A 16641-nucleotide genomic window follows, 5' to 3' on the forward strand; every position below is an offset into this window, starting at 1 on the left:
GCAGCTGAACCCTTCTTTTTGCTTTATCTACCCAGAGACAGTTCCTACTGCATGCCTACAAAACAAATTTTTGTGGGGGAAGCACAGACTTTTACTTTCTGTGTATATAGAATACTTAGATGGGAATATGTACTCAGAGCTTCTAACACATCTTACAAATTAAGTTCTGGAATACAGTTCATTTATAAGTTTAATTTGGCATATAGGCACTTAACAAAATATTTTCCATGACATGTATTTTGCTTACAGATATGTATACTCTGAACCTGCCAAACGCCAAAGATTAAAAGTGCAGTCTCAAAACACATTAAAGATTACACACTGAGGAGACCCTCAGGATTGTGATGGGAATAAATTAAGTAAATCTATAGAGCTTCACTTTTATGTCTTTGATATTCTAACATAAAGATTTATTGGTAGTGATTAAGTGTGACTGCTTTCCTCCAAGGATAAACTGTTTCTCGGGAAAGGATGCTGCTGATAGCTGAATCGGGGTGTTAATTTCATTTTAATGATATTGAAAAATTAATTTGCATATGAAATCTATTTTCCTTTAGCAGTGTTATCCATTCAGAATACATATAAAAGTCTAACGTATAATAATATACTATCTATATTGTAACTAAAGATTGAAAATGATAAGTTAGTCAGTATATTAACATTCGTATGATATCTTTCAACTTAAGTTATAAAAATAGTGAAAATTTCAGCATGGATATATCCTGTACCAAAAAAATTATATAACGTTAAGAGGCCAGAGAAAACATTAGCAGATAAAGAATTCAGCTAAATATTTCATCATGTATATTGCTGGAGATAAAAAACTATTCAGTGGATATTCTGTCAATTTTAATATGTTCACTTCCTATTCAGAACTGTCTTGAGAATTAGAGAGGTGAATTACTATTGAAACAGACATCCTTATCTTTAATCCCAGAAGTCTGTGTAAGACTAAGCTTCTTGGAATCAAAGTTGAGTGTAGAAATGTGAATCCTCTAGAGTAACAGATGTCAAATAGTTCAGCCTAACAAGTCTTCAGTTTGAAAATATAAAGTAGAAAAATGAAACAAAACATTTGAATAGACACATACTTATGGCATTTCTGAACACCAAAGATAAAGCAAAAGTAAATTTAAAAAACTGTCAGAGAGAGAGGAAAAAGAAATCCTACATGCTATATACAAAAGAATGGCAATCAATTGATCATTAGCCATAACTAGAAGCAAGAAGAGCCGTAACTTCAAAGTTCTGAGGACAAATTATTTTTAACCAATAGTTCTATATTTTGGGAAATTATCAACTAATGTTAGGTGTAAAATATATTTTCAGGTCTCTAATGACTCAAGGAATTTGCCACTTGCCCTATCATCACATTTCTAGAGACGCTGACATGTGAAACTGGAAATTAAATATATTCCAGGGGAGAAAAGTAAGAAATGTAATGAGATATATAATACAAATATAATTAACACTGATGATTCAAAACTTGCTTAAGCAAGAATGTTGATGACATTAAATTTTATTAATACCCTTGTAAGCTCTTAGTTCTTGATTCTAAAGTAACAGATTTATGAAATTATAATACCATAAATATTATTTTTAATATTATGTGGTGCTTATACCTGTGCAACCTGAAAGTCTGTGATTAACCAGGTCTTTCTGTGTTAGGTGGATTTAACTATTTGGGGTTTCCAGTTATGCTTTTTTTTCCCCCCACTATTTACCTAAGCCAGCTTTATTGGAAATACGGCTGACAGTTTGATTTCTAATTGACAGTTTTGTCAGTCAACAAATAAATTCGGAACTTAGGAAAAGCAGAGAGTTTCTATTTATTGTGCCCTAAAATACCAAATATAGTCTCTAAGTACAATTTGTTGAGTTGGACCTCATTCAGAAACACAGGTTTTTTGGGGGGGCTGGCACATGTAGGTTTTAAGTCATAAGGGACCATCTATCATTCCATACAGTGTGATTGTAGCTCACTGTAACCTCGAATTCATGGGCTCAAGCAATCCTCCTGTCTCAGCCTTAGGACATGCACGTGCCATCATGCCTGTCTCATGTATTTTTATTTTTTGTAGAAATGGGGTCTCACCCTGTTGCCCAGGCTGAGTCTCAAACACCTAGGCTTGAGCAATTCACCCACCTCAGCCTCCCAAAGTGCTGGGATTACAGGCATGAGTCACCATTACTGGCCTGGGTGGTTGGCTTTAATCGGCCTTCCTGAACAAGAAGCTTTTAGGTTAAAACATAGGCTGGAGAGCTAAGAATGGGAAATACATTCTTAAATATGAGGGTGAAAGGTATAAAAGAAAAGGAGTGAAATTTTCAGGTCTGGTTGTTCTAAATGTAACAGTAAAAGAGAAGATGTTTTTGTTACATAAAAAAGGAGCCTGGAGTTCAAAGAAATCCAACAGAGAGTGATGGATAAGATCTCAGAGAGTCATGGCATCCCCACAGGAAGTCCACATTGAATAAACTATGAAGAATTATAATGTTAATACTGAGACTATATATTGAGAATAAGTGACTCACCCTTAAATGTCAGGAGCCTACAGAGAAACTGCTCAGTTTTTAAAGGGGAAAAACCAAGAAAATGACTGCGAAGGATTCAAAGAATTACTAGCTGAGTTTTAGTTTGACACAATTATTATAGGTTAACTATACTCTACATAAAGCTGCTGGAGAAATTTATGGAATTGATGATTTAAAAAAAAGTACAGCAAAGATGAGGCAAAGTAAAGGCAAACTAGGCTGACCAACAATAGATTGACTTTAGGCCGAAGTTACATGTTACTCCGATGAAACAACAGCAATTGTTTAATAATACCCAGGAAGGTAAAGATGGACAAGACAAGATTTTCATGACTAGTGGGTGGTTTAGTAGATTTAATGTTGTTGATTTCCTATTTCTCATAATAAGACAATAGAGAGAAATATAAGCAAAACTAATGCCTGGACCAGAAAGCAAAGAAAAAGGAGAATTAAAGTAGGAACACAAATCTTGTAAGTTGTTGTAACCTATGTGTGTTAAATTTACTGGATGGTAAGTGTGCCTCAAATTAAACCTTTGTTTAGGACTGCCAAGTTACAAATTTCTGAACTTTGCAAGAATTTGGAATGTCTTAAATGCTGCTCTCTGAAAGTAACTCCCCCATATGGCTTTTTAAAAAATGTACCATAATTAACTCCTCTAGAGATTTCTCCCAATTAAATTTAAAGTTACAGACTGTCAATTCTAAATAGCTGCTATCCTAGCAAATTTGAAAATAAGATATTGTCTAGTTCTGGCTATCCTCACAAAGACTACTGAATCTCTGCTATGAATTATGGGATAGTGAGCATAGCTGTTTTAAGTACTAAGTCCTGGAAACACCATTTTGCTGGGCCAGTGGATAGAATTTAGAAACAACTGATAGGATAACACAGGTTGCAACTGTATACGTACAATCTATAGTGTTCAACATTATGAGAAATGTTGCTTCATTTTTTGTTTTTACTTATTTTTTTAAAAAATGTACTTAAAATTATTTTTCATCTTGATAGAAGACTAGCAGACATGAAATTTGAACACAGAAAAGAGCATAACTCATCAAAGTGCACTGAAAGAGGATATGGTTCTTTAAAAAGAAAGAAAATTGGAATTGTTTAAATGAAATTTTAAACACTTGGAAAAATTCAAGAATAGGCTGTCAACATTTAATAATATTAATAATTAATGACATAAAATTCAATAGAAATAAAGTTTGAAACAATGTAATTTAAAAGTAAATTGTCTATCTCTAATAAAACTCATTATATGAAGACAATTTACTCTCTGGTAATCCAGAAATCAAGCCACAGTGCCATGAAAGTTCCGAATAGGTGTTAACAATTATTCATATAAGTCCTTTGAACACTGGTTTCGTATTTATGCTCATAGGGTTATTGCTATGGGATAATCAAAAATAAGGGAAATACTTTTGTGCTTTCATTAATTATCTCTGACTTGCCTTGTTAAATCCAGTTGAACCTAAATACCATTAATCCATGGGGACTAACTGTACTAAGAAATGTTAGCCATTTTTGCCTTATAGAATGTTCTTAATATTCTTCTTAATATTAAAAGAAGTATTCTACATAATACATTTTACAGATTACATTTTGCCAATACATGTTGCAAAATAAAACCCAAAGTCAAGCAGGGTAAGATATTTAAGGGAAGAACTAGTATTTGTTTCTGACTGTGAGGGTACTTAGTAGTTGAGAAATGAGTCTATAAAATTATTATCAAATCAACCCAACAGTGTATAAGGTTAATAATAGCTAAACTGGCCGGGCGCGGTGGCTCAAGCCTGTAATCCCAGCACTTTGGGAGGCCGAGACGGGCGGATCACGAGGTCAGGAGATCGAGACCATCCTGGCTGACACGGTGAAACCCCGTCTCTACTAAAAAATACAAAAAAACTAGCCGGGCGAGGTGGCGGGCGCCTGTAGTCCCAGCTACTCCGGAGGCTGAGGCAGGAGAATAGCGTGAACCTGGGAGGCGGAGCTTGCAGTGAGCTGAGATCCGGCCACTGCACTCCAGCCTGGGCGACAGAGCAAGACTCCGTCTCAAAAAAAAAAATAATAATAATAATAATAGTAATAATAATAATAATAATAGCTAAACTTTAAATATGTTATTTTAAATTGAAATGTTTATCTTTAGTAGCTATTTAAAAAAATATTTCAGTTGGTTCCATCAACAACTAATAAAGAATGCAGTGCACTGCCTCAGTATCAGACTTATACGCAATTGTGAAAGCTGTTCAGATTGCCATTCTTTGTTAAGTATTTCTCTGGGAGAAATGAGAATTAACTTTTAAGGGAAATAAACTGTTTCCATTAGTCAGGCTGGGTTTTGATCATTTATATATTTTTAGACTTGAAATCAACTGCCAACATTTAAAAAAATTAACAGAGGAAAGTGTTTTTTAGAAGAATGTTTTTCTCAATAAATAGTTATGAAATAGAGCATATCACTAACTGATAGGACTAAACAAAATTAAGACATTTGAAACAGATTATGATAATATTTAAATATATTTTTGAGTGATCAGTAACTAAAGAATAAATATACATTATTGATTATGGCTGAGCATTTGATTATATTGTAGAAATAATGATGTTCTCAAGGTCATTTTTTTCTGGACAATGTTCCTACTGAATTGGGATATATGTATGTAATTTTTAGTAAGTAGCAAACTAACAAACAATTAGGTTAGTGAGTTGTTCGGCAACTTGTAAGTATATACTTCCCCATTATTAGTAAACATTTACAAAGCAAGTGAGAAAGCAAAATATGAAGTCAATTGATTAGCCTGTATAGTATAGTCCTAAGAGCCTATCTGCTACAAAATGATGATGAAAGCAGTGAATATTCTTTCATAGGAAAGAAGGAAAATGTGAAAACTAAAAACACAATGTAAGAAATATTTGAGAAGAAGGAAAAGAAATAATCAACCAATAGATTCTGGAATAAAGAGAAACTGATTTACATTTAAAGAACATGTCCTAAAGGTGCCATTTTGTCAATGAAAATGTTACTATGTATTTTTAAAATGTTATTTCGGAACCTACTTGCTTTCCAACAGCTGCTGCAACTCAAAATTTGCCAACGTTGCAAGTCATTTAAATGTTCCATATTATATATGAATGAAAAGATACACTATCAATTTCCTGACAGATGCAAAACAATCTGCTCTGAGTCTAAAATAAGTTTATATTCAATCAGTCAGAGAAATGTTTCTCCTTTACTCCGTTTCAAAGAGTAGATACTTATAATTGCCACGAGAGAAAACAAAGGTAGATGGTATGATCTCATTTTATCATACCAATCAGGTATTAATTTTTACCATCAATAGGGTTTTGCATTACTTGTAAGGATTTTGAAACACATCCATGGATGGTTACGTTGAAGAAACTGCTTATTTCCACCACAGGCCAAATACTGTTATGCTCTTTTAAACAGTAGCTCACAACCAGGAAACATAAGCCCTGAGGGTTTTAGGTAATATCTGGAAAATACTGGCTTCAATATAGTTCTTTTGTTTCCAACCACTCTCTTTTTAATTCCCTATAAATAATAATAAAGAATTAGTAAAAGTTAGAAAAAGAGGGGAAAAAATCCCCAAACCTACTTTTTCTTCAGTCTTCGATCCTTCTCAGCTTGAGTTCCAAGTTTGCCTAACCCCAGGGACTCCTGAGCTGCAGCTTCAGTCTCCATAAAGCCTCCTGTGAAGAGAAGTAACTAAGTATTCAGATTATGTTGCATAGGTTGTGTCAATTCTGAAGTCAGGTTGTTAAACGTTTGGTTGAGCAACTGTTTAGTATAACACTTTAAAATGCTCCTTATATTTCTAACCCAACATGCATAAAATCACATGGGTACGTACATAAACATACACTGAGAAAATGAAAACAAAACAGTACCTATGGGGATACAATTTGTTGCACCCAGTGGCAACATAATGAATGTGGCCTGTACACTGACAGACACTTGAATATACTGTCCCCAAGTCTTAAAGTCTGTTTTTATACTTTTCCTATGGAAAATAAGTGCAAATATCTATGCAGTGTGTGATATTTGTTTATTTTTTCAACACATGAAGTATTTGCAATATTTCACATATAATGGGATAAATGATAGTCAATTGGGTAGGAACTCAAGTATATGTTTTCCATTACAAGTTGAAAGAATGGAGAGGCTATTGCTGACTTTTAAGAGCTCTTCATAGACTGCTCCAGGAAATTTTTTCTGCTCTACTGGCTGACTCCAATATTCTCTTACTTCCATAACTTGATGTGTTCTGGGAAGGTTCTTGTGTTGTTTTTTAAACTTCATAATATTTTTTGAAAAAATTCTAAATTTCTTCAAAAGAGCTTGATAAAAATAGCTATTACCCAGTAGGTCATAAATTCTCATTTAGTGTCAATATATAATACGTATACCTCATACAACTTTGTAATAAAAAGAGGAAGGAAGAAAAGTGTGATGTATTTTAAACACATATCACAGGATTTCTAAACTTACAAAATTAATTCATAAATTATCTATCGTAATTGAAAAATAAGGACTTACTCCCTATGTTCTGAAGTCAAGCTAAATGAAAATGCTTACTATTTTTAAATGGGTTAAGGTATATAATTTTTTTCATAAAAGAAATTTAAACTCCAGTTAAGGTCAAGATTAGGTAGATAGATTTAAGCTACTACAAACTCTTACAAAGGCTATGCAAGAAATTTCATCACCATATCAGTAAATAAGACTATCGAAGACAACTTTTGCTCTTCTCTCATTGTAGTGAGCACTTCCTTACTTAACATTTGCAGGACTTGACCAAGATATGGTTTCTCTTTAGCAGAGTAAAATATCTTACCAAGGTGCCAGAAGCAAATTTTGATGTTACTGTTTTTAATAACTTATTTTACCAAATAATTTATAGTACTGCATAATATTAACTTTGGAGCATTGATAGAAATAAATTAATCTCATTCCTGATAACCTTCTTACTGAATTGTATAATTTTTTAAAAGTCACCTTTAATTAAGAACACGTTTATTGCTGTCTAGATCTAATTCAGAGATGTGGAGTTTGAGGGCCAACATTTGTTTTACTTATTATACACATGTTTAATGAATACAGGTACTTAAATCTTTTTTTATTATGAAAGATTTCTCTTCTTGGTATGGATTAGGAAAGTTTTCCACTGGTGACTAAAGTAGTCTTGGGAAACACTTTCAAATGGGAAAGTTTCCACTATGTACAGTGAGTGAATATTTTCATTTTATTTGTCTCATCTGTATATTTCCCTTACTGTATATCAACAAATTATTATTCATAGTCTTCAAATAATAATAAAAATGTTCTCTTGAAATGTAAATGAAAATGAATGAGTCATTTAAAAGTTATAACATTCTTGAATGGTCCATATGGGGACATAGAGATTGATGAGGCAGACATATTCAATAAACAGTGAAACATTTTCAGCCACCAGGTGGTTGGATGAATCAGGCTTTTATTCCTCTGAGCAATACAAGAACATTTAAATTATGATTTAAATTTATTCATATACCCAAAATTTTAATAGAAAAAAATCACATTTTTAAATAATAAAACTTGAAATAAAAGCAAAGAAAAATGTAGGAATATTGTGAGTTAAATCTGGATATTTTATTTTCTCATAAATAAACAAAAATAAAAAGCATGAAGAACTTAGAAATACTGGGAGTATTTCAAAATCTAGTGTCTTGTTTTCAAAGCATTTGATAGATTACTGGAACTACATTCTGCTCAAAAATGCCAAATACAAATGAGACGTAAGGCCATTGTAAGTAAAGTTATTTTTAAGTATCACATTCAGAACAGTGTACTTAAACAGGAGAAAAGTTCCAGCAAGTGCATATTTTCAGCCCAATTAAAACACTTCTGAAGGAGGACATTTTTTCATAGAATTGACCTAGCTGCCTCACTCATCTCATGTTTATCTTTCCACATACTTGATCAACTAACTGGTAAGGGTGACCTTAGCAAAACCAGTTTGCTAAATCTTTTACTCTATGGATGATTATCTGAATCCAGTGAGAGACTGTCTCATTCTTATCCAGGCATCAGTGGGCTCATATGGCCATGTGAACTTCAGAAATATCTATTTATCTATACCAATATTTTATTCACTCACTACATGTGACTATTAAGCTCTTGAAATATGCCTAATCCAAGTGATGTACTATAAGTGTAAAATACACACCAGGTTTTGAAAACATATTTTTTTATGTTTTTACAAATTTTAAGTGATCATGTGTTGAAATGAGAATATTGTTTCTATATCAGGTTAAATAAAATGTAGGATTAAAATTAATCCCACCTATCCCTTTTGACTTTTCTTAACGTAGTTACCAGAAAATTTAAAATTACATATGTGGTTCACATTTGTGGCCTATATTATATTAATGTTGGCCAGCACTATATACCAGAGTTTCTACCTGGATACAGTACACCCATAGAAGGAATGTAAATGTTTGTGTATGTTGAAGGTGGGTGCATTTTTGGGGGTACTATGATTGGCACATACTGGACAGGGGACAAGGATTCTAAACCCCCTTCATTAAGAAGAGGATCTGTAGCTTCTTTTTTCTTTTTTCTTTTTCTTTTTGCAGGGTCTCAGTCTGTCCCAGGCTGGGGTGCAGAGGCACCATCAGAGCTCACTGCAGCCTCAAACTCCTGGACTCAACCCATCTTCCTCCCAAGCCCCTGGGACTATAGATGTGTGCTACCATGCCCGGCTAGTTTTTCCACTTTTTGTAGAGATGAGGTCTTGCTATGTTGCCTAGGCAGGTCTTGAACTGCTGGCCTCAAGGGATCCTTTGACTTTGGCCTCCCAAAACATTGGGATTACAGATGTGAGCCACCATGTCTGGCCTAGCTTATCATTCTCAAAATGACGAGTGCCTCAGAGGAGAAATAGAGAGAAACTGGTGTGTGGAAGCTAGGGGTTACTCATTCTTCAGGAGGTCTATTAGGAAACTATGTGGAAAGAACACAATGAACGCCACCCCTTTCATGGCCTGAAGTGCTTGGGCTTGAAGGTTTGAGTTCCATGATTCAGTGGACTACTTACATAATAAATTGTTTATCACCTTGTCAGGGTCTGCCTAGTGCTTGCATGTGAGCAAGGCAGCATCCTTGCCCTCAAAGAAGTTTTCTTGGCTATGACTCAGGCACCTTTACTTCTGTGAGGCCTTTGAGGACTTGGATTTGTTGAGGGCAAGACCACTCCTAGTGTGTAACAGACACAGTCAAGGATTTTTTTTTTTTTCTTTTTTTTGCCAGCCCCTCTTCCTATGTAAACAGTTTTGAACCACTAAAAAATCAGTGGGACAACAATCTACTGATTCAATCTCATACAATATCATTCTTGCCAGTGGGAGCGAGGCATCCAATTGCCAGACCACCCTCTTGAAAACAGGGTCAGACCACTGGTTCAGGATGACTCCATAGATGCGAGTAACTAGGCTCCCTAAGGCATCTGGTAGAGTGCATGCATGGGGTAGAGTGTCAATGAAAACCCTGAAGGTGAGAAACAGGGACCCAGGCCCCTGCTGTTTGGCTGGATCGGGCAGCATGTCCAGATGGCACTACTTCCCTGCTGGTCCCAGTGTCTGAATAGTAACTAAGAACAGTTCGATGCTTCCAGCGATTAGACCCCAGGTCCAGTTCTTGGCTGGGGGTGCCTTGCCCAGATGGCACTGCCAGCCCCAAACTGTCCCAGACATGACAGGGGTTCTTAAAATTTTTCAAGGAAGATGCTACAAAATGTAGGGCTTGTGAAGGCTCAGGGCTGCAGAGCTCAGGAAGGAGACTCACATGCCCAGATCTATAGATGGAACTAGTTGGAGATATGTGTTCATTTGGATTGTGAAGGTGTGAAAGTTGTTAGAATCAAAATGGAGTCACTACTGTTAAGAAAATCCTGGCACATAGAGCCAGTGAAGGCCATGAACAGAGAGTTCTCATGCTCCCATGCATGATAGCAACAACAACAACAACAACAACAAAAGACCCTACGAAAGCCACAACCTTGCACAAAGGCCATTGCAATCCTATGCAAAAAATATGTTTATAGGGATATCTGTCTGGAAATTGCCTGTCCAACCTCTGACTGGTGGCACCCTTGTTATTAATTTGAGTAGCCAAAGATAATTGTTTCAAAAAATTATACAATCTTAATTTTTTGCCTTTAAAAATCTTTGTCTTCCTTTCTTTCCCTGAATGTACACATAGTTTATAGTTTACTATGACATACATATTCTTATCACAATGCTCTATTCCTAAATAAACATCTTTTCTTTTCGAGAGCATCTGTATCTGCTATTTAGGTCAACAAAGACAAATATCTCCACATTTCCCAGTCCTTAAATTCCATTCAAAATAACTTATTTCATATTGGCCCTTGAGATACAAGTGTGTAAAAATTGCTTGAAAACCCATATTGCAAAGCCTCTGTCCCTCCATTTGTCCAGCAGAGGTCTCTGTTATTGTGTGAAAAAGAGAGCTCTAACTCTACTACAATCTGCTGATGATAGCTGGCTTCCTCTTTCTTTCATTAGACCTGTCTTCATCATTAATCAATAGCACGTGATTTGTATTTAAACACATTTGAATGTATAAATTGTTACTTCATTACTTCATTGTTCAACATCTGTTAGTCTGTTACCTATCTGGAGACTGTATATAGACACAGTGACTGGCTCATAAAGGGTATGTAATAAATACAATCATAATTGGAGCGAAATACTACTTTATTTAAAGAAAGACCCTTTCACTATGCAGAGCATGAGTCATTTCTAATTGATACTTTGTGGAATTTACATTGTAACTATTGGTTCCTTAGCATCAAGGAACAATCTAAATTTTGGCCTAAAAGCCAGCACGGACATCCAAATTTTAGATGTAGAAAAATACAGTCATGTGCCACATAAAGACCTTTCTGTTAATGATGGGCTGCATTTATGGCAGTGTTCCCATAAAATTATAATAGCATATTTTTACTATAGCTTTAATGTTTAGGTACACAAATACTTAACCATTGTGTTACGATTGCCTACGGTGTTCAGTACAGTCACATATTGTAGAATTTTTATAGCAACAGGCTATACCTATAGTCTAGGTGTGTAGGTGGCTATCTCATACAGCCTGGGTACATAGTAGGTTATACTATTTAGGTTTGTACAACAAAATCTCCTAAGGGATGCATCTTTTAGAATGTTTCCTTATCATTAAACAATGCATGACTGTACTTCTGAAATGATGCTGGTATACTGTCACTGTGAAATTACTTTTTTATTAAGCTTATTATAGTAGGTCAATGAGTTCAGATAATTATAATACAAACTGGCAGATAACCATAAAAGAATTGCAATTTAGCAGGCAAAAAAAGCTCTTTGAAATATGTATATTGTTTTTCATATGTATTTAAAGGAAACTTGCTAAAGTAGCCTTAACCTAATGATATATGCATTTTTATATATGTAATTGGGAATTCTGCTTATTCAAAGTCAACATATTTTTCTGTTTTCATTATTTTTTTTTTCATAGTTTTGTTGTTTTGGCTCTATTTGATCACTCCCTTGTCTTGAACATCTCTTTGTCTTAGATTTGTTTCATCTTTTGCAATGCCTGTTAATAGCCTCTTCTTTATCCTAACCATTCACTATTGACGTCAGCTAAGTTGGTCATGCGTGTTCTTTTTTCTTCATAGTAATTATTAATAGAGCTCTCTGAAGACTCGAGAGAGTTGGTGTTTCCCAGGTGGCAAACAAATGAGTATGTTAAGATGGTATGGAGCAGATAATTTCCCCAGAAATAGCAAATGTTTTAATATTTCTGTTTCTTCTCCATATACTATCATCATTTTTTCTCAGCTGACAAACTGCCTCTGGAGAATAGAGCTTGTTTGCTCTAATCCTTAACTCTCACTTCTGCTTGGATGCTTGACCCTGGAACTCAGATCATCTTATTTCTGTGGTTGGTTCTGCTTCAAGATGCTGCCTCCCAATCTCTGCAGTTTCAATCCCTCCGTGACTAGGCAACTCGATCTTCAGTCCTAATCATTTCCTTTGCTTCATAATTTAATATCACACCTCTGACCCCAGTCAGTACCCACTTCCTATTTAACCACCAAAAGCACCATTTCCATGATATTCTCTATGCAGCTTACTCTTTCATATAGTTTCAATATTTTTCTCAAAGATAAGTCCTGTTTGAAACTCTACCTTGACACCTTTTCAAATACGTAGGAACACTGCATTTAGATGATCCTAGTGGAATCAAACATATACAGGAAGAGAAAGATTAACCCAGAACTCTCTGCAAACATTATGTCTGTATCTTGTATTAGAAAATTATAATGTTTCTGTGTGATGTATTTTTATACTGTTGCCTTGAGTTCTTAATTATATCATTTATATGGATATACTTCCCAAAGTAAATAAACATATTTTAAATTTCTTTATGTACCCACACATGTTCCACAGGGATAGGAACTCAATGAAGTATTTTTTGATTGAAATAGTCCCGAGAGTCTCCTTTCCTGAACATCAAACCTGGAGGTAGGAGCCAGGATTCACTATCAACTCTCTCACTAAGTAGCCGCTCTGCCTTCTGAAATCATCTCATTTCTACAAGTATAGAATGTGGACAACTATATCATCCTCACATATCTTCTAGAATCTTTAGGCATATAGCTCTAGAAGTCTGTAATCTTAAAAGTAGAAATTCCTTTTCACAGTAAATATTTTAAGGTGTATGAGTGATATAAAGAAGAGTTGCCTGAGAAAAGACTTAAATGTTAGAGATTCATAGATTCAGGATTCCTAGGGTTGAAGTAGGTCTTAAAGATCATCCACTACAATCACCTTTCCAATGGTTGGATCCTCTCCACAACAGCTCTTCCTACTATTTGTCTAGCTTTTGTTCAACAATTTCCAAGAGACAAATAACTCACTACCTCAGAAGCCAGCCCACTTTGTATAGAATTCTGATACCCCACTGTTCTTTCTTACATTGAGGTGAAGAATAATTTTGTACAACTTTAATACTTTGGTTCTAGTTTGGTATCCTCACTTAACAATGAAAAGGACGATAGCTCTTATACAGAACAGCTCTTCAAATTTTGTGATCAGCTACTTGGTAGGTCAGCAAAGAGAATAAACACACCATCTACTTATGTTCTCTGAATGTGATTCCAGTCCTCCACATGTCGCTAATTTTCCCCGCCAAACTTCCTCCAGGTTGATGATGTGCCTTTAAAAGTACAGTAACCAGGATGAATTCCATTGCTTGGCTGTTATTTTATCATAGCAGAGTAGAGTAGAAAAAACTTTCATATCAACTCTTATGTCTATTAATGTGGCCTAAACTTATTAATCAATATTGACTTTAGAGTCAGTTGAAATTTTTTTTTTTCTTTAAAAACTTGCTTCTAAGAGCTGTACTTTTAGAGTAGGATAATTTAGATCCCCCTTACATCCATTCTATATATATATATATATATATATTTTTTTTTTTGGTGGGGGAGATAGTGTTTAGGGGTAATACTAATCTTTTCACTTGGGATTCCTCCCCTTAATAATACCCTCAGGTATCAATCAGATACCTGAGCTGTTGAAACATTCATATCCAAGTGATTTTGAATGTGCTGATCAAGAACAGAGTAAGTCCTAATCATGCCACTAGAAACTTTGATCCAAGGTGATGTTACTCCACTCATCAGCACTACTGGGCAAGGATTATTTAATCAGTTATAAATCCCACCTACCTGTTCCATCACTCAGGTCCCATTTTGACATTTTGTCCCCAGGGATGTCATGAGTGATGGCTTGCTCACCACCTTTCCTTATCTGTTACTAAGTACATTTGTCAAAGAAACAAAGAAAATTAGTCTGACATGGCTGTTTTTAACATAGGTTAATTTACTTTGTTTCAAAATAGATTAATGTCTTCAGATAAAATTAAAAGTCAAGCTAGTCAGGACTGCAATTATTTATGCATGATCACAGATCTTAGGGTTCATGGCCACTGTTCCTAGTTCTGACAGGACAGACAATGTAGCAGATAAAACGTTTCTGGGCCAAAAACATAGTGAAGTTTTTGTTTTAAGTATAAAGTTTGTATCTGTTTATATACCATCTTTTCTAAAGTGAAAATTCCTCCATGCCAACAGCCACGTCTTAGTCATTTTCCTAAAGTCCATAACTGGTACTCTGCATTTAAGAATGGTTCAATATATGTCTATTCATTGAAAATAGGAATAAATAAATTATTTTGGATTATCTATGTCTTCTCTCTCTCCACCAAAAAAAATAAAATAAAATAAAATAAAAAATAAAAATAAAAATCTCAACTCTGGGGCATAAATGCCCTCTTGGTAATGCCTATATTCTGTTGAACTTTTTCTCTTCAAGTAAACAGATAGAAACAAAAATGAGTTTTTGAATGATTCCACTTATTTGTATATTCTACTTACATCAGATAAACCTTCATTTCATTCATTTTCTCTAAATTTATACATTACTAACCAAAAATAACAACATAGATTTTATAATTCTCGCTTTGGTCTTGGTGATTTTTCCAATTGTCTGTTTATTTTGATGGACGGCATTCCTGCCACTCTTTTTACATGTCGATGCCACTTGCTTCTATCTATTATTTGTCATATTCTCACTTTCCAACTTTTGTAACAAATCTTTTCATATCTGTTTTAGGCAGAAAACTCCCATTTCAGATACATTTCTTCTTCCTTAATCCACATCATCATAAATATAATTGTGTGTTACCATCCTCTGGAATTACTTTGACAATACACAGCCTTTGGTGTCCTGACTACTTTTCCATGTTAGTTAAGATTGTGCCTGTTTCTCGAGTTTCAGTGTAGTGTGTTTGGAATTGATGCTGTGGTAGGTCATAAAGTGATTGACAGATGAGGAAGGAAAAAAGTAGTTGTGAACAACTCAGTCTTGTACATTAAATGCAGGGTAAAGATAAGTCAATATTTGGAGATAATGGCAAGATCAAGTGATAACTTTTAAAAGTATAGATTAGACATGAGCATATTGGAACAATAATGGAAATATCAGAGATGCATTGCATAGGGATATATAAATTGGGGGGTGTGGAGAGATCATGGTCATTGTGCTGTCAAGTCTTAGCAGGATGCTATTACATTCCGAATCTATATTCCAGGAAGTCAGCAGAAGTACATAGTGGTCCTGTTGTCAGGGAGTACAAACCAAACCTGTTTATGTAATTTTTCATCCTGGGATTTGTGACATAGAAAGATAATGAATGGTCAGGTGTGGTGGCTCATGCCTGTAATCCCAGCACTTTGGGAGACTGAGGTGGGCAGATCACCTGCGGTCAGGAGTAGAGACCAGCCTGGCCAACATGGCAAAACCCCATCTCTATTAAAAATTAAAAAATTAACCGGGCATGGTGGTAGGTGCCTGTAATCCCAGCTACTAGGGAGACTGAGGCAGGACTATCACTTGAACCAGGAGGCAGAGGTTGCAGTGAGCCGAGATTGTGCCACTGCACTCCATCCTGGGTGACAGAGTGAGATTCTGTTAAAAAAAAAAAAAAAAAAAAGTTAATGAACAAAAATACAAAGAAATAGATAGAATGACTCTAAAACCAGATCCCCCAAGTAAGCTAAAAGGAATGCTTCCTCTGTTAAGTGAGCTTCCCTAAATTCAGCTGTGACCTTCAAGTAAACTTGGATTATATTATGCTTTATTTTTCCTGAATAGTACTTACAAATGGAATTTGAATGCTTGACATGGAAGAACAAATGCTCACTGATTCATTTAGGTCTACACTACTCCTTTTTATCTTCTGCCCATACACTGATAGACATTTCAGTTTGGAAATCTTACTCCTACATTATAGGTAATAATAATATGAATAAGAACTGTAAACCCTGGCAAGAATAGAATAAATTTTTCACAAGATATATAAAAACTTGAAATCTCCTATTAGTACCACAGCTTTTTCTATCCTACTTTTGTAATTAGAGTGAACTAACCATTTGAAAAGGATGTCATAAGAGATTTTTCAAATAAAAT

The 16641-nt window shown here is 34.8% G+C and overlaps 1 protein-coding gene across 9 annotated transcripts in view; it reads right to left on the reverse strand.

Moving 5' to 3' along the window:
* Nucleotides 1-16641, reverse strand: part of PPFIA2 (PTPRF interacting protein alpha 2) — a 516520-nt gene that overhangs the window by 61974 nt on the left and 437905 nt on the right. For all 9 annotated transcript variants that reach the window (XM_010383657.2, XM_010383658.2, XM_010383659.2 and 6 more), the window contains one exon: nt 6162-6255. In XM_010383657.2, the coding sequence (XP_010381959.1) occupies nt 6162-6255 (94 nt within the window). The remainder of the gene's footprint in view (nt 1-6161; nt 6256-16641) is intronic.

This window comes from Rhinopithecus roxellana, chromosome 10 (assembly GCF_007565055.1).
Source record: "Rhinopithecus roxellana isolate Shanxi Qingling chromosome 10, ASM756505v1, whole genome shotgun sequence".
Classification (NCBI taxonomy): Eukaryota; Metazoa; Chordata; class Mammalia; order Primates; family Cercopithecidae; genus Rhinopithecus; species Rhinopithecus roxellana.